Raw genomic sequence first — 20,770 nt, forward strand, 5'->3', positions numbered from 1 at the left:
CTTTCTCCCGTCTGGCTGGCTCTCACAGTGTCAGCAGGCGCTGTGCTGGCTGCTAGGGAAGGGAAGACATCTGGTCCTACCGAGTGCTGGACTCTACGTGCGAGCGGTGCAATGACCTTCAGGTGATATCTGCCCACCCACCAGTGCAGTGGAAGGATTGTTATGGGGTAACCACTCCATTACTGGTTGGACTTGAGACCTGCTCCCCGGGGCGGAGAGGGCTTCATACCTAGTACTGTAATACTATACTGGTCAGAGGCCCACAGCGATAGGTCATAGACCCGAGGGAAGAAACCACTACTGTTGTTTAAATGAACATGTCACGTTGCCCCCTGAACATTTGTGTTTATGCCACGGACCTCAGATGCTCTCAGTCTTGGTTAGAGAAGCTTCTTTTTGCAGTAGGTAGCTGTGGTGTTTCAAACGAGACCGGCCCTCAGTAGCTCATGTGTTTGAATAACTTGCCCTCAGTTGGTTAACTGTTTGGGAAGGATTACGGCATACTTCTCAACATGTGGGTCGAGACCCCTTCGGGTGTGAATGACCCTTCCCCAGGGATTGCATATCAGATATCCTACATAGCAGATATTTACCTTACGATTCGTGACAGGAACAAAATTATAATCATGAAGCAGCAATGAAAATAAATTTTTGGATGGGGGGGTCACCACAACATTGAAGAACTGTGTTAAACGGTCACAGTGTTAGGAAGGATGAGAACCACGGGGTTAGGAGATGTGGCATTATTGGAGAAGATATTATCACTGGGGGTGGGCTTTGAGGTTCCAAAGGCTTGTGCCAATCCATTGGTTACGCTGTGTTGTCACAGCAACAGAAACCCTAATTACGACATCAGCAATCAATGTATAATTAGTCCAAGTGCTGAGAGTAAAAGGCTGAGGGCTCGGCCCCAGTGGGAACTCTTCCCCAGTCGCCCCTCCCCCACCAAAGTTCGGGCAATGTCCTAGAAGAGGAGGTGGACTAAGATCTGGAAGAAGCGGAGGAGTTCAGGGAATGATGTCTGGACATGAGTAGCTATTAGAATCATTATCTCTTAGCAGCTATGGTTCACCTGCTCAAGAACTGCACAAAATCCAGCCAGGAAAAAAAAAAAAAAAAAAAAACCAGCCAGGCCCATCCTAATTACATCTAAATACTTCTATTGTACCGGTGGATGGGTGGGCAGATATCGCCTGAAGGTCATCGCACCGCTCGCACGTAGAGTCCAGCACTCAGTAGGACCAGATGTCTTCCCTTCCCTAGCAGCCGGCACAGCGCCTGCTGACACCGTGAGAGCTAGCCAGACATGAGAAAGATTCTGCTTAGTTTCAGGCTGATTTCTCTATGTCTCGCAGCCAAAGTATGTGGCATCCTCAAGAGTAAGGCTGTACTGTGTAATTAGGATGGGAAAGGAGCTCTCTAGCTCCACCCCTTACCGGGAGTGATTGGCAGTTGACAGTTGTTGGGAAAGACAGAACCATTCTTCTTGGGTGGGGTTCCCACTGACAGGTTTTCCCTGGGCCAGTGAATGGGCCCACACGCACATATGTGCAATGCTAATTGGACTTAGTGGGTTATTAAAAGCAACATTTGGGAGCATGTTCTAAGGGCACATGGAAGAATTGGAGGAGGGGAATGGAGGTATGATCATATTTCACTGTATATATAGGTATTGAATTCTGAAGAGTAAAGAAAAATTATAACTAGAAAAAAAAACATGTCTTAGAGAAGAACTTTTCTGGTTCTAGATTTCCAAGGTTCCAATCCGGTGCCTGACTACTGTCCTTTATCCGCAGGCTATACCTTGGAACAGTGATGTCCTATGGTGTTCCACAATGATTCAGCTATTTCAGCATTCCTTCTGTCATATGTATTTTGACTCGATTCTAATATGGTCAGATAGAGGCTTTCTGCTCTGGAAAGTATTACGCATGAATGAAAGAGAGTGCAGATGACATTACAGAGAGTAGCAGAGGAACAGAAGGGCATGAGAAGAACAACTTCCAGCTCTGCCTTGAAGGCATTCGGACTGCCTTGCATAGCAGATCTCCTGGGTCTGATTACATGGGTTATCTGCATGACATTCAAGGGAAAGGGTGTAAGTGCAGGCTTGAGGCTAATGGCATAATACTTAAAACTACACATATTTTTTTAAACAAATAACGGCCTAGAGACATGAAACGAGAAGAAGCCATAATTTAGACAGGAAAAGTAAAAAGGTTGCCACCAGCAGAAAGAAAAACACCAGGAAAGATGCCTCCATAGATGTGTTCCGCAGACGAAAAGTGAACATAGTAACAACGGTGCTATTCTCACCGTTACCTTCATCATGGTGTCCACAACATCGGTCAGAAGCAACTCAAATGCCTAAGAGATTCGCCAGAGCCACTGACTCTGAAGGGGCTACAGAAGCGCGAGTTCCATTAAAGTTACGTAAGACCGTGGTTATTTCCTACTTTGTAAGAATGTTGATGCATTGTTTCCTGCCCTCAATAAATACAGCCTGGACACCTGTTCCCCGAGGCCACTCTTGGATCTACACGTGACTGAAAAGCAAGCTTCAGTCACTACAGTGAGGAGCTTACTAGCCAGGAGGAAACTAATAGAGTGGTGAAGGTTTTAACTGTGTATGCTGCCTGGGCAGTGTCTAGTAAAGATACGGCAGCTGGCCCCAAACTAACTCCTCTTTGCGTGGACACAGAGCCATTCAGAATAAAGGCTGCATTACTCTCCAGCCCAGAGTTAGCGTTGCCACAGGAATAATTCCCAGTCAATAGGCTGACGAGGTATACTTGGGACAACTTCTTGACTACTGATATGTGCTTTTGCCTCCTGACCCCCTGGTTAGAGCATGAGTGTGATGACTCGGTTCCATCGCTGCTCCCGATTGCATAGAGCATAGCTAAGGGATGTGAGGAACAAGGCTTCAGAGATTTGGGACATTTGTAGACTATAGGTCCAATGCCAGCTTTGACCTGCCTAGCTCACAGCACACCCAGGAGAAAGTAATACAGATTACTTTCCTTTTAAATTTATACTTTTTTAATTTTGAGAATGTCCTACGTGAGTACTGTATTCAGACCATTCCCATGCTCTCCCATCTTCCCTAAGTCCTCCTGACCCCTCCTCAAATTCATGTCTCCTTTAATTATTGTTACATACACACACACGTATGTATATGTAAATACAATCTCCTGGGTCCACTTAGCCTTGATCCCATGTGTGTGCTTAGGACTCACCCCTTGGGATTGCATGACCTATGATGGGACTCGGGTCTCCAGAAGAGCAGTTCTCCCTTTCTTAGCAACCATCAGTTGCCTATAGTTCTTCAGCTAGGAGTGGGACCTTGTGAGATTTCCCCTATCCATGTTGGCCTGTCAGCTGGTTTGACCATCAGGCAGGTCTTAGGGAGGCAGCCACTTTGTTATGCTTATAGGTGCAATTTCCCTGTCGTATGTAGACGATGCCATCTTGCATTTCTGTTTGACTGTTTTTATTTTGTGCGTTTTTGATTCACAAAAACAAAACAAAACCAAGTACCGAACCTTCCCTAAATACTACTGGTAACAATGCAGACACCACATGTGGAGAAGGAGGACAGAGAGCATCCAAGTGGACCCCATTAGGAAAGAAATGACACTGCAGAATCGTTCCCAAAGCCAGCAGCGCCTTAGGAAGGGGTAAAGAGATGGGGAAAGAAAGGTGGGGTAAAGAGGAATAGGCAGAAAAAAAATAAAAGAAGAACAATGCAAAACACATGTCTGACACGAATCAGTTCTACCTACACTCGAGAAATGTTCGGTAGCTGCAGATTGTTGAAAACAAAGTGGGCGGCGGTGGGGCACGTGGGCGGAGGCAGCAGTGCTCGCGGCAGGTTGCAGCAAAGCATTTGGTGTGTTGGCTTAGCCTGCCAAGAGTCCAGAAGGCAGGACTTCTGCTGACTACGAGTCCGTGAATGAGTGCATGAAGTATTTGTAAAATGTGTAAAGAAGAGAATGAAACCCAGCATCTCCCATCGCATGTGGTGCTGCTCAGACACTTGGGTTTTATCAACCATCTGGCAGATCTCGGCTGTCGTTTTTACAGAACTAATCCACAGACGTATCAGCCTTATAACAAAGACTGGGTCAATGAGAAGACCCCTGTGCCTCCTTCCCCCACACCGACAGTCTGGGAAGTAATTCAGTTGGAAGCACGGGAGTTAGGGGCAACTTGGAGCAGGCAGAGTAAGCTGTAGGGAGCTCTTGCTGTGACACTAACCCTGTTTCTGTTTTTTGAATGTCTGGCAATAAAACATGAATGATACTTTCTTTCTGAAACAACCATTGCCCCTTTTCTGCTTTTGTTTGTTTGTTTTACTTAAACATTATCATTTGAATTCAGATAGAAAGTATTCTTTGACAGTAACGGTTGGCACCAGTCCTTGGAAAGGTTTGGATCTTCCTTATAGCAGTGAGTGAGGTAACCCTTCATGGGAGACTGGGGCTGGTGACAAGGTTAGTCATGTCCTCTGGAAAAGTCTTAGTGAAAAGTAAATGTTCTTGCGGGGAGGATAGAATAAAGTGGACGTTTCTAGCCAAAAAATGTCTGGCTAGATAGAATAGATGGCGAAGACCTTCAAAGTGTAATAACGAATGCGGAGGACGTCATCCTTTATGTAACAGTGACATCACGGTGGCCTTAGAGATGCCTTAGAGACTAAGCAGCAGGAAGTGCATATGGCTCGTGTCTCAGTTGCTGGTCTCTAGAGGCCACTTTTGAGGCCATGCCTCCCGGGGACGTTCCAAGACTGAGCCCACCAGGACACTAAATCAAGACCGTTCTGAGACCCATGATTCTATTGCCAGGAAAACCTCAGCTAGAAGGCTCCCCAGCAAACCTGCTAGGCGTTCCTTCACCATTGGAGCTGTCTAGGACAGCACACAGCCTCCCCCTGCTCATTCCTCCCACACCCACAGACCCCAGACTGGATAGGACAATCATTCTGACCCCACCAGCCTCTCCCACATCCTTCCCCCTTTCCATTTTCTAGAGCATGCTGTGTTCTCTAGGCAGCTCTGCGCATTCAAACAGTTCTCCTCATCTCCTTCTGGAAGCGCTGGGCTAAGTCGTACATTTCAACATTTAGAGAGCGGGTCTCAGCAGAGCTGCTTGAGAGACGATTCCTGAGGAAGCAGGGGCAGGGGATTTGGGGGAGATAAGGCTTTCTGAGTTGCAAAAGTTCACGGGAAACCATTCATTGTAGGCTGGGTGAACCCCAAACACACCCGGGCTGGCAACCACATACTACAGGGAAGGGTTTTGAAGAAATTTTACGGGCATTGGGCTCTGTTGAGCCTCACTGAAATTCTATCATTCCTGAGGAAGAAAGCGAGGCTTCAGAGGTCAACGAAATCACACACTAGCTAGCACACAGCAGCGCCCGTAGTTAAAACAGTCTGAGTGCTACATCCTTCCACATGATGCCTGTTATCTTTGCATTGGAATTTTTCTCACTTTAAAAAGTAGTAGGGAAAAGGAACTCCACAGGAAGACCAAGAGTCAACTAACCTGGACCCTTGGGGCTCTCAGAGTCTGAACTACCAACCAAAGAGCACACGTGGGCTGCACCTAGGCCTCCCTGCACATGTGTAGCAGATGTGCAGCTTGGTCTTCCTGTGGGTCCCGAACAACTGGAGTGGAGACTATTCCAAAAGCTATTGCCTGTACATGGGATATGTTCTTCTAGCTGGGCTGCCTTGTCTGGGCTCAGTGGGAGAGGAAGTGACTAACCTCTTAGAGGCTTGAAGTGCCAGAGTTGGGGGGGGGGGCAGGGGCCCCTAATCATTCAGAGAAGAAGGGGAGGGGAGAATGGGGGAGAAATTTGGAAGGTGTGACTGAGAGGGGGGCAGTAAGCAGGATATAAAGTGAATAAGTAAAAAATAAAATTAGAAAAAGAGAGAGCACAAAAAAGTAGTTTTTCTTAAATTGAACTATATTTGTGTTTTCACATTTTAAAATCGATAACAAGTGCTAGCTAGTATATATAGTCCAAGGTTATTATGAAGGAGCAACTCTTTGTGTTTATCATTTTGTAATTAAAATGCACATTTATTTAAGAAAAACAAATATCACTAGGATGGAATAACAGGACTAAAATATCTCCTGAAAATAAAGGGTTAACACAACCCCAGCATGAGCTCTGTATCATAGCACAGAAAGGAAACCTCCCACCATCTGGAAACGTACCCCACTTCTGGAGTCTGGGGTGACAAGCCAGCTCTACAGACCCTACTAACTTCATCCCGCTTAGGTAACAATCTTAATAAAGATACACAGGGATCACGGATTAGGTAACAATTCTAATAAAGATAGGGTTCAACGGAAATAGTTGTTTATATTTTGATATCTAACATTTGAAAACATACAGAAGCGGGGTTGGGATTTGGCTCAGTGGTAGAGCGCTTGCCTAGGAAGCGCATAAAGGCCCTGGTTGATCCCCAGCTCGAAAAAAAAAAAAAAAAAGAACCAAAAAAAAAAAAAAAGAGTACTGAAAACATACAGAAACTGTAGTCAATGTTATTTAAGCATATAAAAGAAAACAATCTCAAAACAGCCCTGAATGTTTATCCTTGATTACTTCAGACAGGGTCTCTAGTCCACGTCCTTTGCACGTCCTGTGGAGCTAAGGGTGACTCTGTGACCCTACCACCTTACCGTCTCCATCTCTGGAGTGCCGGGATTTCATGTGTGTGCAACTACACTTGCCTTAGGGCTATGCACATGCTTGGCAAGTATATTACCAAGCGGGTTGAATCCCTAGGCTCAGGGCCCATGACTTTCAATCAATAGAAAAGAGCTTAAAAATGAAAATTATTTATTTAACGTAAATTTTATAGCACTTCATCACATGGATGAGTTCTGAACTAGCAGAATGTTTAGTACTGAGAAATAGAGAGTACCAAATCTTAGTACCATCAGCAATCAATTATAGAAGTATGATATTTATAATATAAAATATAATATATGCTATATAATAATACAATGAACATTAAGGATCAATATCAACTTAACACTTTCTCAAATGTTAAAGTTCAGTTTTCATAAAGCTAAACCAGATAACTAATTTTATAAATAAACCATTTTAAATAATTTTATTAATGCATGAATGGTTTTTTATTGCATCATTAGAATAAAGGCTAAGTTTAAAACAATAGGCTGACAAAAGCCATTGACAGTTAATGGTTCCCATCACCATAATGTTAGTTTAAAAATCAGTTAGGATTTTTTCCTTTTAAAATGACCACACTGGTATATTTATCCCTTATAAAAGTATTTTATAAGATACTTGGAATGGCAGATAATTATAAATGGTAGAGTATCTTCCATTTGGCCTACAGAGAGAATTTATCAAAAAGATACTGAACATTGATAAATCTTTGCTTTTGCTGTTTTAAAATGTATATTTACCAGCAGAGGTCACTATTACACTAGGCTGGTCCAGCTATCACCAGATATGAGAAAATATTGGTTGACTATGTAATGATACTCAAAATGGCAATATGAAAATTTAATTCAACAGATGCATGCTGTAGCATAGGTACAAAAGGCTATGCTTACATAACTGGTTTTACACTTTTAACTGCATCCTATTAACTCATTTGGTCCTGTGGAGCAAAGGCAATTATATGTAATAATGAGTGCGCACTTACTCATATTTATATAGAGTAACAAAAGCAACAGCGGTGTTACACCATCATAGGATCCTCATATATACAGCTTTTAAGAAGTAAAAAGTATGATAAACGCTTAATTTTCGGCACCTCATCTTGGTGGATTTCTATTCTTTGGAATATCCTATCGCTTAAGAGAATAATAAAGGATTTTGTTTTGGTTTTTTTTTTTTTTTTTGGTATGGCTAAAAGAAATATTAGTAAGAACATTCAGTAGTTTGCCCTAAATCCACTTCATAATCTCCAGAAAGCACTTGCCAGATCGGGATAACTGCCTGTATCCTCCATCTACAAACACAGCACATACTTTTCAAAATAAATACTATTAATAGAAAAACGAGCACACATTTAGAAACTGTGGAAAAGAGCTTAATGGAAGATCTGATGTGATTCAGCCGGAGAGGGCACATAGATTTCTAAGATTAGGATCACAGACCTCCTTCTGTTACTAGGTAAATTCTCATGGCTGATTTCAGCTCAGAATAGATTTACAGAAAGTTTGCCAGGAAATCTGATATTTCCAGATGTGCAAACAGAAGAATATAACGGAAGAACAGTACTTGCGGGTCTTAGCTGAATGAGTTTATAAGAACAAAAGAGTGAGTCGGAACTAATCAGAGTACTCTCTAAGAAATAGTTCTCAGGTCAATACACACCAAAGAAAGTATCCTAAGAAATTAAAATCATCTTTACGGAGCGAACAGCCTGTCACGCATACACCTAAAAGCGGACTACTAATAAAGCACTTCTCAGCAGCACACGCTTCTTGTGAGAGTCGGAAGTCACCTTACCTTGTCAAAGGATCGGAGGATTTCCCTACTTCCTCACACTCCATGTGAAACACACGAGAGAACGAGTCCTGAAAACAGAGTGGCAGCATCGTTGGGACCAAACCATGGAAATCACAACACACACACACTGTGCTACACTAGGGTGCTAGTGCACAGACATATTTCCCTTATATGGACCAAATAGATTCAAGCACTAAATTCCCAACATCCTTAAAGATGCTTTCTATTATTAAAAGATCATATTACTTCTGATTTTACCCGAAGAAAGCTTTCGAGTATACACTTCTGCTGCTTGTAAAACTCAGGCCTTTTTTATGCGTATGTTCATGTGTGTCTGTGCATGTATGTGTGTGTATTCATGTGCATATGTGTTCATGGGTGTGTTTTTGTGTGCATGTGTCTTAATTTTGTGTGTGTACGTATATAACTGTATGTTCGTGAGTATGTGTATATGTAATGTGTGTGTATGAGAGTGTGAGAGTGTGTGTGGGAGAGAGAGAAGGGGGGTGGTGTATGTGTGTTTGTGCAAAAGAGTGTGTTTGTATGAGAGGGCATGTGTGAAAGAAAGAAAGAGAAAGTGTATGTGTGTGTGTGTAAGAGAGAGAGAAAGAGGGGGGGAGGGAGTTAAGGTGGGGGGAGGAGGGAGGGGGAGAAAGAGAGAGAGAAAAGGCCAGAGGGCAACCTCTGGTATCATTCTCAGGAATGTTGTCCTCTAACCTGGAGCTCACCAGTTAGGCTGACCGGACGGACAGTAGAGCCCTGAGGATCCTCCTGTCTCTGCCTCCCAAGCACTGGAGTTACAAGCTTGCCCCAAACATTTTGGTATTGCTATGTGGCTTCTGAAAGCAAATTTGGGTTCTTAAGCTTTCAAGGCTTTCACTTTGCTGGCTCAGCTATTTCCCCAGCCCACAGAATTCTTTCCTAAAGAGATATACCATTTGGCGACATTTAACAAGGAAAATAAAATAATTATGGAGACTTTAGTGACATCAGTGCTCCATGCTGTACTTACAAATGAATGAAGAGATATTGGAAGGAAACATAAGCACAAGACAATAAAAAGTATAATTTGGGAATGGAAAAGCCAAGTGTATTTTGAGGGAGCTTACATTTTTATTTTTACTTGTGTTGAAGTAGTTTTAATCCATAAATAACAGTAACTCAACTAAATTCTTTTCTAAACCCAACGACTTATTTTTTCAGAAGAGGTCAGAACATATTCTTAGCCATCTTCTTGAGCTGAGAGTCAAACCACACTTATCTAAATCAACTTGTTGCCATGAGAGGTATTAACTGTTAAAAATTCCATGGAATGTTCATAAAGTGAGATTTAAATTTGTAAAAAGGAATGATTTGATAGAAAAATTAAAAATTAAATGCTAAAGAACAGATCGCTGAAGGAAAATGACAAGTTTGTATACTGAATTAATGAATTCTGACATAATCTTTAAAAAGCTAGCAAGTACCTTGTAATCATTTTTATTAAATATTTTAGAAGTGAATAGAAATATAAAATAGTAGCTACCCGTGAAAATACTGATTATTGTTCTGATACAATGAATTTTTATTTGATATACTAATCAATGCATCCATTCTATCATGCATATTAAGAGGATAGTGAGTTGTCTAAATATCCAAGCCAATTAAAACTTTAGTATGACCAAATGTCTTTTATTAGTCTACTTCTACCAGAAATGTCAACTCAAATGTCGTGTATGAATTATAATTGACCTATTCAAGTGACAGTGCTTTCTTTTTTTCCTAATAGCCTGCCAATGAGTCTTCTCCTCTTAGACGTGTGGAAGAACAACTTCCACTACAAGGAATATTCCACGGTTCAGACAGTGAGGAGAGAGAAAATCTGCACGAGACAAAACCGTGGCAGGCCAGTGGTCTGATTCTCGAGCAAACCCTCTCTTCCGGAAAAGCTTCCTAACGATAGCGATAAACGGACTGAAGATCTGTGTATTGGAATGGTGGGTCATTTCCTACCGTTGGAAATGATGTCGGACTTAAACGCTCCTTTACTTCTACCCACCACCTGCCTACATCTTCTGCTAATTTTCCTAAATAATTTCTGGTAAGACAGAAAATTTTATACTCCACCCATTCAGAATGGGAGTCTACCTGTTTCAGATACCAAGGCACCTCAGCTCTTAATGGTTTAGTCTGCACGGTGCAATCAATACAAGTTGTTTTCCCGTTAAGACAGAGCAGCCACAGGCAGGGGTAGCTCAGAGAAGAAACCCTTGGTTGGTGGCGGGACACTGAAGGCCCTTGCTACCCTCGCCTCCAACCCACTTCATAAGCAGTTCACCCTTGTATTGGTTTTGCATTAATATGTATAGGCACTGGAAGCTGGGGTGTGTTCTAAGGAAAAATAGCGTTTGAAATCAGAATACACTTTCAAAGAAGAGAAGTGTCCGTTTTGCAAAACCGGAAGTCCCTGTCTGTACTCACAGGGCAGTCTTCATCCACGATGAAGATGGTGCACTTCTGCACCTGCATGAAGGAGATAATGGTGGCAGCTATTTTCTTCAGAATTACTTCCAATGACTGCTGCTCCTCGAAAATTAAGCTAGCAAGGTCAAGTAATACCTGGACGAGAAAAGGTGACGGATCATGATCGGGCAGAGACTAAATACAATGGGTTAAAGACTGTTTATGAGCAAGTTCCCACTCAACTATTAAATCCATGTCTGTGTAGCTAATGCAACCCTGCCCAGATCATGTAGTCAGTACAGTCGGAAGATGATGGGAACTTAGACTAATGTAACCAGCTCCTAACTCTTCCCAGTAGTTAGGTAAGCCAGGGCAAGTTTGTAAGTGTGTATCATCGGACTTTTAATCAGGACTATAAAATATGATATTTACAAGATGTGTTGAACAGTTATCTACCTGATGGTGAATGGTTATCATCGTTGTAAACCTCTGAGATTGGCATTAGCAACATTTGTTAATGCATTAGCAACATTGTTAATATTTCATAAAGTACAAAGGAAACAAAGTTTTAAAACTCCTCCTTTCTGTCCCTCTATTCTGGTCTCTTCAGCTCTATCCTTACTCAGGCTGCAGCCTGCCTACAGAAGCCCTTCCTCAGCCAGCTTCATGTCCTAGGGACTAGACCTCTTGTTGCAGATCCAAGACCACCCCACCCCCGGCTTTTTCCTTCTAATTACCTCCATTTTTTGTGACTCCCTGCTGACCCGCAGAACAACTGGATAGCAACAAGAGAAATGACAGAAAGTAGAGAAATTGATGAAAGCTACCGAAGCTACCGAATGAAAATTAGATAAAGACGGAAATTAAGAAGGAAATTTAAAACGTTTTAGAAGTGAATAAAATGAAGACACAATGTGCCCAAAGGACACAAGGAAGGCAGTTCCAAGAGACAAGTTCACAGCACAAACTGCCTATATTTTTTATAAGAAAATAGAGAATCTCATAACAATGACTTAGTATCAAACTAAAAACTCTAGAAAAACAAGAAAAAATAATAACCCCCGAGAGTATATTGGAAGAAACAGACTCATGGCAAAAATCAACAAAGTAGAAACAAAAACAATACAAAGAATCATGGAATAAAGAGCTGGTTCTTTGAGAAAATTTACAAGATTCACAAACTCTTAGCCAAATTAGGAAAAGGACAAAGATATGTCCATATTAATAAAATTAGAAATAAACAGGACCAGCACAACTGACATCGAGGAAGTCCAGAGAATCACAGAATATACTTCGAAACTGTATTCTAACAAATTGGAAAAAACGAAAAGAAATGGATAAATTTCTTGATATACCTAGCCTGACAAAGTTAAATCAAGATGAAATAAATAATTTAAGTAGACTCATAATCTCAGATGAATTAGAAGGAATAATTTTTAAAAATCTCTCAAATGAAAAAGCCCAGGGCCAGATGGGTTCAGAGCAGAGCTCTACCAGACTGCCAAAGAAGAACTAATGTCAACACTTCTCAAATTATTCTGCAAAACAGAAACTGCAGGAACATTACCTAATTCTGTTTACGAAGCCACTGTTACCATAATAGCCAAAACCCTGCAAAGACCCAAACCAAAAAGAAAAAGGAAGAAAGAAAAGTATATAGGTTGATATCCCTTATGAACTTCTAAATACTTGCAAATTGTATTCAAGAGCACATCAAAAGATCACCCACCATGATAAAGTTGCCTTCGTTCCAGGATGCAGGACCAGTTCAGCATATCTATGTCAGTAAAGTCACGCTCAAGACAAAGAGTCTCAAGGACAAACTCACACAATCAATTGGTGCAGAGAGGCCTTTACACAATACAATAGCCCTTCGCGATACATTCTGAGAAGGTGAGGGGTACAAAGGACATAGTGCAGCACAGAATAATATTTATAGCGAGCCCATAGCGAATATGAACATAAACAGAGAAAACTCAAAGATTTTCCATCTTGTAAGTTGTCCCCTCTCTCCATAACTATTCAATGTAATACTTGAAGTCTTGGCTAGGGACAAGAAAGCGAAGGAGATCAAGGGGGTTTAAATAGAAAGGGAAGAAGTAAAAGTACTTTTTATCTGCAGATGATACGATTTTATGCTCAAAAGACCCCCAAAAGACCCTATAAGACTTCAAAGCTGATAAACATCTTCAGCAAAGTAGCAAGACACATAGTTAACACGCAAAAAGTCAATAGCTTTCTTATACACAAATGGCAAACATTGATAAACAAATCAATGAAACGATACTTTTGTAATAACTTCAAGAAAGATTTGTGGCATAGAATCTTTGAGACACTGAAGAAAGAAATTGCCGAAGATCTAAGCAGATGAATCTCCTTGTGAAAATAGGCATCTTATTAAAAGCAATTTACAGATTCAGTGCATGTGCACAATTGTACTTCTCGTTTTGTTTTATTGGTTTTGGGAGAGGAGGGAGGGAGGGAGGGAGGGAGGGAGAGAGAGAGAGAAACAAAGAGACAGAGACAGACACAGAAACAGAGACGAGACACAGAGACACAGAGAGAGACACAGAGACACAGAGAGAGACACAGAGACACGGAGACACAGAGAGAGAAATTGTGTGGCTTGGGTTATGGAGATGAGAAGGATGTGGGAAGAGTTGAAGAAGGAACTCTTGTCAATATGACCCAAATATATGTGCAAAAAAAAAAAAAAAAAAAAACCATTTTAAGTTCCCTCTGAGCCTTTCTAAGTATCATCCTCTGCTTCTGGATGGCATGGAAGTCTTTGCAGTCTCTCCTAAAGAATTTACATGATGAGGGCCAGAAAGAAGTTTCCTCTGGAGGACTTGCTGCATGCCACACCATTCTAGCTGTGCTTGGGAGGACAGGCTTCAGTAAGGTGGACTCGGGGAAGGCAACATTTCAGAGAAGCAGAAGTGAAATGAATTATGGGAGCACACCGCACAAAACAGGACCACCAGGGAGACAAGAGTCCTCATGAGCAGAGGCTGGCCCGCCAAGCCTCAGGACTCCAGGGGGCATGGACTGTGAGCTCACAGGAGGGATGTGGTGTTATCACAGCTGTATTTGTAAAATTAACTGAGATAGAAGGATTGAGATCAGAGTAGGAGATATGGAGAATTCTCTGGATTAAGAGCACTGAGCTTCCTTCCTTTTTCTTCGTTTTTGGGGCTGGGAATTGAACTTTGGGCTTCACCCATGGTAGTCAAGTGGCCTGCCATTGAGATAGAGTACCAGACTAGCATTAATTCTGAAAAGAGAAAATAGAGTGTGGAGAAGTTTGTGGATTACAAAGTCATGGAAAATGATTACATGAAACTGAAGGTTTCCTGACACCCCCAGTCTTAACCAGATGGCGTGACACACAGGCATAATAAGAAGAGACCTTGTGAAACTGTTACGAAAACAAATCCAAGCACTACGAAAAGCTTAGAAATGTAAATATATAGGACAATACAGGTCCTATTTTATATATAATGGACAATACACACAAAGCATTCGTAAAGAACCAAGAGTCAGAACCTGAACGCTCATCAGAAGACTGGTGGCCCTTAACATCTGAGACACTCAGCTTCCCAATTTACAGTTTCACACCAACCGAAGGGGTGCATGGTAAATCAGGCATCTTCATGCATGCAAGGATTCACAAAGATTACCTCACCGATGCTGTCTCTTAGACATTTAGCTGAGGACATGCTGGAGCAAAACAGGATTTAAGTGAACAAGAAGTTGAGAGATCCAGAAAATAGAATCTTTTCTAAGAGAAGTTTGAAAGAAAAGTCCATGTTGCTGTACACACTCCAGGCACAGAGTGGAGAACTTTTTTTATAAAATGTGTAAGCGAGAGAGTTGAGTGTGTGTGAGGGGCAAGAACAGAAGATTACATTAAAGCAAAAAGTTCCAAGAAACGAGGGAAGGAATTAATTAATATTGGGGAAACTAAAAGTTTTATATAGCAAAAGCAATAAAGTTATGTATATAGCATAATTACAAATTAGAATTAACATAAACAAGACCTAAGAATGGTTCATCGTGGCTGTAGACCAATATGTATATTAGCAGCTTCAGCAATAAATAAGAAAAAAAAGATTCGGATAGCAGGTCTAAGAAACAGGATTCAGGAAGGATGTGAGGAAGACCAAGGATGCTAAGGTGCTCCCCTGGGTAAACCATGGAGCAGAGTGGCGGCCACAGTTGAAGAACAGCTAAAAACATTATTCAAGGACATGAGTTCATCTATATCTTCGAAGGCAAAGAACACGGTGGTCTAACAGAGATGGTGCTTTTGAGCACGGAAAATGGAAAAGGAAGTGACCATCAGAAAGAGCAAAACTGTTTACAAGACCAAGTCTCAGAAGCTGAATTTTAATTGTTTGCATTCATAAATCAGATAAAAACAACAGCCTTTTTTTTTTTTAAAAAGGGGGGGGGCTGCCTTGATCTCTTTAGAGATAACACTTACCTGATTTCTTTTGTTCTCCAGCAGTGACGTTTCATAGAGCTGGGCGTTGTGAAGAACAATACCACAAAATGCCAGATAGGCAGCAAAGTCCTAGAACAGAGACGAGAACGGCCAGGTTGGAACTGCCTGCAGCACTGTCTAGAAACACTTCAGAAACATGAAAGTACCCGTGATTGAAATAAACACAAAACACAGAAATGCAGGTGCTTGCTATGCACAAAAGTAGGAGTGGATGCAAGGTAAGCGTTAGCCAAATGGCACAAGTAATCAATCGGACGACTGAGCATTCGGTCTTATGTTATATGAGGAGGAAGAGGAGAGGAACGGAAATGAGCATTGTGTATGAGATCATGATTTCCCCTATAGAAGATTTGGTGGAGATTGTCCGTGGCACTGATTCAAGCCTGTGAGGGATCAAATAAACAGCCCACAATTTATTATTGCAGCCAATGGAAACTCACGTATTTAAGAGAACATTGGCTGTAACAAGTTAAGAGTTACTTAAGGCTACGGGTATCAGTTTAAGCGTGTCATCTTTTTAATATGAATCTGAATCCTTATTACTCTGCAACAGGGTGATGTGCTCATGGTTAAATTAGTGGTTAAAGCACTCTTTAGATAGTATGACTTATTCATACCTATGAATATATTTTGTCAAGATGTGATACAGCCTAAATATTTATTAAGAGCAGGTTTCTTCCAATGGACTATATAAACAGCGGACATAAAGTTTATCTAATAATCATGCTTTCCTATCAAGTATTCAGGTGTAATTAATAGCATAGAAGTATGCTACTCAGACTTTAAAAGGCACTTCCTGTGGTCTGGATCAATTAAAACATGGGGGCTAGCATAGGTGTCATTACTGCCACATAGCAGAAACTCCAGTGATCGCCTTGTTTGAATGCCTTTCGAATTATAAAGCAGCGACTAGTTTTTAGAGGAGCCAACATGTTAGCAATGGCTTGGAGCAGTGGAGATGCCGTGGGCTACGACAGATGTATAATACATATTTAATAGATAAAACTCATCAATCTCTGGAGAATGAAGGTGTAGGCAGACCTAGGGGAGACCAGGGATGGAATCTTGTCAATGTGGAACGTGGAATGTTTTTCTTAAGAGTTGGATGGGAACAGAGCGATAACACTGACCGCTGTTCTTTCCGAAGCTGAATTCCTATAACCCATCCTGTATTTATACCTTGGCACTCCTGTGTGAAGCTTATAAAACTAGGGGATTTGCTTTACCAGCAGGAAAATGATCATTTTCGGCCCGTGCAGGGTGCAGGGTGCAGGGCTCAGAGAAATCCTTTCTCCCCTCGAGGATTTTTTTGCAGCACTCATGGGAAGTACAGTGAGAACGCTAGAATACGGAGGACCCTCGGCGTGCACCCAGTTCAGGGGACAGCTGGCTGGTGGCTCCATGAGGGAAGAACACAGGGTTCCTGATGACAGCCAAGCACCCTCAGGTCAAACAACACTGCAGCCAGCTGAAGACATCCTTCTAAAATTCACGCTGTTTTTACCTCTTCTCCTCTTAAAAAATATTTTGAGAATTTCACAGATGAGTACTGTAGTTACATCTTTCCCTCCTACCCTTTTGCCTCTTCAACTTATGCACTTGCACGCATGCACACGCATGTACACACACACACACACACACACACACACACACACACACACCACATCATTTTTAACTTTACTTTTTTTCAAGCAACCGTTTCAGCAATGCCTTACTCCAGAGGCCATGTGCTATAGAGAGAACACGTCTCTCTGAGCTGGCACGATGCCAGCCTCTGGTTCTGTTACCTTTTCATCCTTTTCAGTGAACGTCCCACCGTTTCCTGATTTCTTGTTGATGGCCTGAGCTACACCAACGACCTAGGATGAGGAGAAAAAAAATGACACATTATTTTTCCATTATCTTCAATCCCTCAAAGTGAACGAACGTGCTTACAAAACACAAAGCCAAAAGTTAAAACAAAACTCCTTGAGTCCGGTCTTTTATTCTTAATAAGGATAGTAATATTCCTAATTTCCTAGAGCCCAAACTTCATTGGACTTTGGGATTTCATCTTATAACCAGATTAAGCTAGCGGGTAATTGTGTTTTGAGTAAATATTCTGCATAGTTTTCTAGTACCAAAAAAAAAAAAAAAAAAAAAGGCAGAACAATCTTTACGTTTCCAATAAAATATATAATTAAACAAACGTTTTACATTGATCTAGACTATTTCTAAAAGGCTAAGCGCTCATTCACTAAAAGTGAAGCAGGACGAGCGGCCAGTTGCAGAGGAATGCAGGGGAATCATTAGCGCACAAGAATTTCTCAGGCAGGAATGCGGCTCCACTTCTGAAACTCTGGCCTTAAAAATTATTTGACCTTCAAGAGAATTATTTTTGGGAAAAGAAGTTATTAAAAAAAATAATAAACCCAAACAGGAATTAACAGGCGAAGCCTACTTTCACATAGGTCAGAAGGAATTTGAAAGATAAACTGTACTTAAGTTGGCCAAGCTAAACTTGGCCCGTAAGCCTTTAGCTTCACAAAAGGTTTAGAAAGACTTGAAGCTTCAGGGGCTGTTATTCTCGCTCAGTTCTAGCTTAAGGTTGAGGAATTACTTCAAGTCAGTAACAGCTTACGACTTGCTTCAGCTCCCTCTCGCTATGAATTCTACTGCTCCGGCCTTTTCCCAATTTAGTCTCATCAAGATAAACTATTTCCCTCAAGTGCTCCTGCTTTAGGAAACGCAGCCCAAATTCCGTTTAGAAGAGTCCTCTTTCTTTGCTCAGTCTTTCTTTGCTAGTTCTCTACCTACAAGAAAATGATACAAAGTCCTCCCTTGGGAGGGCAGATGCGGCCGTGGGGGGAGGGAATGTTTCTCTCAACACTGATTTTTTACTTTCCTCTTTGTTTTCTCTCTTCTTCTTTACTGAATCCTAAAAGAATAATATACTTTTTAATGAAAAGAGAATTACTCATTTATCCTAACTCTGTTTGCTGCCCGTGGTTGGACTCACCCTGACTTTTGCAGACCTCTTGTAAACGTAAAGTCTTGAGATGCTCTAATCTAAGGACAAATGCTGGGGAAAGGTTTTGGCTCAGGTCAAGCATGTCTGTTCATAGCTAGATATTTTCACTTGAAACAGAACTGATGAGAACAACCCGAGGGGCCCGATGTAGCAATGCAAGTCTAACCTGATTTTAAACATTAGTTCATGTGTTATTAAATGAATGCTAAACTGCCTACTAGAAAAACTCAAAGAATAACAGATGGAATAAAAGGTTACCCGGAAAGAGTTCAGAGTTCAGTGGGCAGTGAATGACCCACGCAGAAGCAGTATACCTGGGGATGAGTTTTATGGTGCAGTTGCTCATATTGGGGGTACAGTAGTGGGACACTTCTTAGAACACTTAATGTGTTCACTCAAAAACTCACTTACTTTAAAACTGACCCAAATCAAATCAGAGTAACCCATCAGTAGGCTACCATAAATCGACAGTGAGGTAAGTCAACATTAAAGTGTTAAAAGAAACAAAATCAGTTTTACGACTCTGAAATTAAGAGCTATAAAAGCCACATTGTGATTTAATGAGGTTGTTGAAGTCCCCTCCGAGTGAGGCCAGCATAAAGACAGGCCATTTGGGTCTCTGAGTTCCCGGATTATGAACCTAAACCGGGTCAGTGGGCCGTATAGTTGGTGCCGGGGCAATGACTGGGATAACCAGGGAGACCTACAAGAGAAGAAGGTGGGTGGGTCAGGGAACATCAATACCCAGTAGGAAAGCAGACTCAAAATACTGCTGCCCCATGGATTTCCTGGTGTCTTCCGTTTTAGTATCAGAACGCTTGGAACAAGGTTTCTTCGGCAGATTCATGAGGGTCCCTGGGGCTCTCCCTTTATTAAAATCTGTGCTCCAATTTTTCTGTCTCATTTCCTCGCCTCTTTCCTTATCCCCCTCCTCCATCTCTCTCTGGTTTCTTGACACAGTGTCTCTCACTCTGCATGCCGGGACATCTTTGATCTTGCAGCAACCCTCCTACCTCCACCTCTCATATGCTATGCTTACTGGCATAAGCCTCCACAATTTTCCTTTGAACTTAAGTTTTAACTTACAGTTTTGACACTCAGAGATAGTTATTTATAAATAAGCATTATTCGTGACAATGAAATTTAAAGTTTTCTTTCTGGTTGAAAGAAAAATATCTTTGAAGCTATACTTTATCTGGATCGATCCTTTCTTCCTTCCTTTCTTTCTTTCTCTCTCTCTTTCTTTCTTTCTTTCCTTCTTCCTTCCTTCCTTTCTTTCTTTCTTTCTTTCTTTCTTTCTTTCTTTCTTCTTTAGATACTAGTGCCTGTGGCCCACTTCAGAAGGGTTAGCTTGAACAGTAAATTCGCCCTGAGCAGACTGGGTGTTGCCTACTGTTTATTCAGTGATTTGCATGATACCAAGGTGAGAATTGAACCTGCTACCTGCATGGGGCACAGGCTTAAGCAGAGGGCAAGTTCCCTCATTGTTTGTCCTGACTGCTGACGGATGGAGACGAGCTCAGCCCCTCGGTAGAACTTCACAGATGAGACTTTTCACAGAGTTCACTTTAAGCCCACTGGCTCCCACCTGCGGCGTGGGCTCTCCTACAGTCCACAGATGCCACTCACCCACTTCACTCTCTCCACACGGACGCTCAGACACTGGGAGCCCATTTGGCTTTTGGAAGCTCAGTTTCCTAACCTTGGATTCCCCACTTGGCTTCAGACATCCATTGGTCCCCCACCCCAACGCCATGTCCCTTTTAAACTCATTGGTACAGTTTAAACCTTGCTTTTTGTACCATTTGATCCCAGACTAGTTTGCAGAACGCTAGAATTTCTACATCAATTTTGTCTTCTTTGTGTCCCAGAATACCAACGATTTTCTATGTAGTTGGACCCAAAAAGCCACAGGGAATCAGTTCCAGATTCCTGTCATTCAGAGATGCTATCTTAGTAGTTGCTATATTGAACTATTCAAGGAATTACAAAAGAATATATATATATATATATATATATATTGAACAAACCAATTTTTCTCAAATATATTTATCTGAAGTTAGATAAATTCATGGAGGCAGAACCCATCATCACAGAAGGCTGACTATATTTAATTCCTTCTAATGCTAAAGAGAAATATGTACTTAAGACAGTTTCATAGACTGAGTTATTCCAACAATAAATTGCTCATATTCTCTGGTAGTCGATGGCTTTTCTACTACTAATGTTGTAGACTTAGATGAGAAGTTTTCTGTTGTTGTTTCTGTTTTAGTTAGGAATGCTGAGTATAATATTTACATTAAAAAGT

The 20,770-nt window shown here is 41.5% G+C and overlaps 1 protein-coding gene across 1 annotated transcript in view; it reads right to left on the reverse strand.

The window, feature by feature from the left end:
* The window catches only part of Pde5a (phosphodiesterase 5A), a 137,620-nt gene that overhangs the window by 71,602 nt on the left and 45,248 nt on the right, over nt 1-20,770 (reverse strand). Inside the window, exons 4-7 of the mRNA XM_032897379.1 lie at nt 17,240-17,311; nt 15,432-15,521; nt 10,964-11,101; nt 8,504-8,571 (exon numbers count right to left, since the gene is read on the reverse strand). Coding sequence (XP_032753270.1) covers nt 8,504-8,571; nt 10,964-11,101; nt 15,432-15,521; nt 17,240-17,311 — 368 coding nt within the window. The remainder of the gene's footprint in view (nt 1-8,503; nt 8,572-10,963; nt 11,102-15,431; nt 15,522-17,239; nt 17,312-20,770) is intronic.

This window comes from Rattus rattus, chromosome 3, assembly GCF_011064425.1.
Source record: "Rattus rattus isolate New Zealand chromosome 3, Rrattus_CSIRO_v1, whole genome shotgun sequence".
NCBI classification, from domain to species: Eukaryota; Metazoa; Chordata; class Mammalia; order Rodentia; family Muridae; genus Rattus; species Rattus rattus.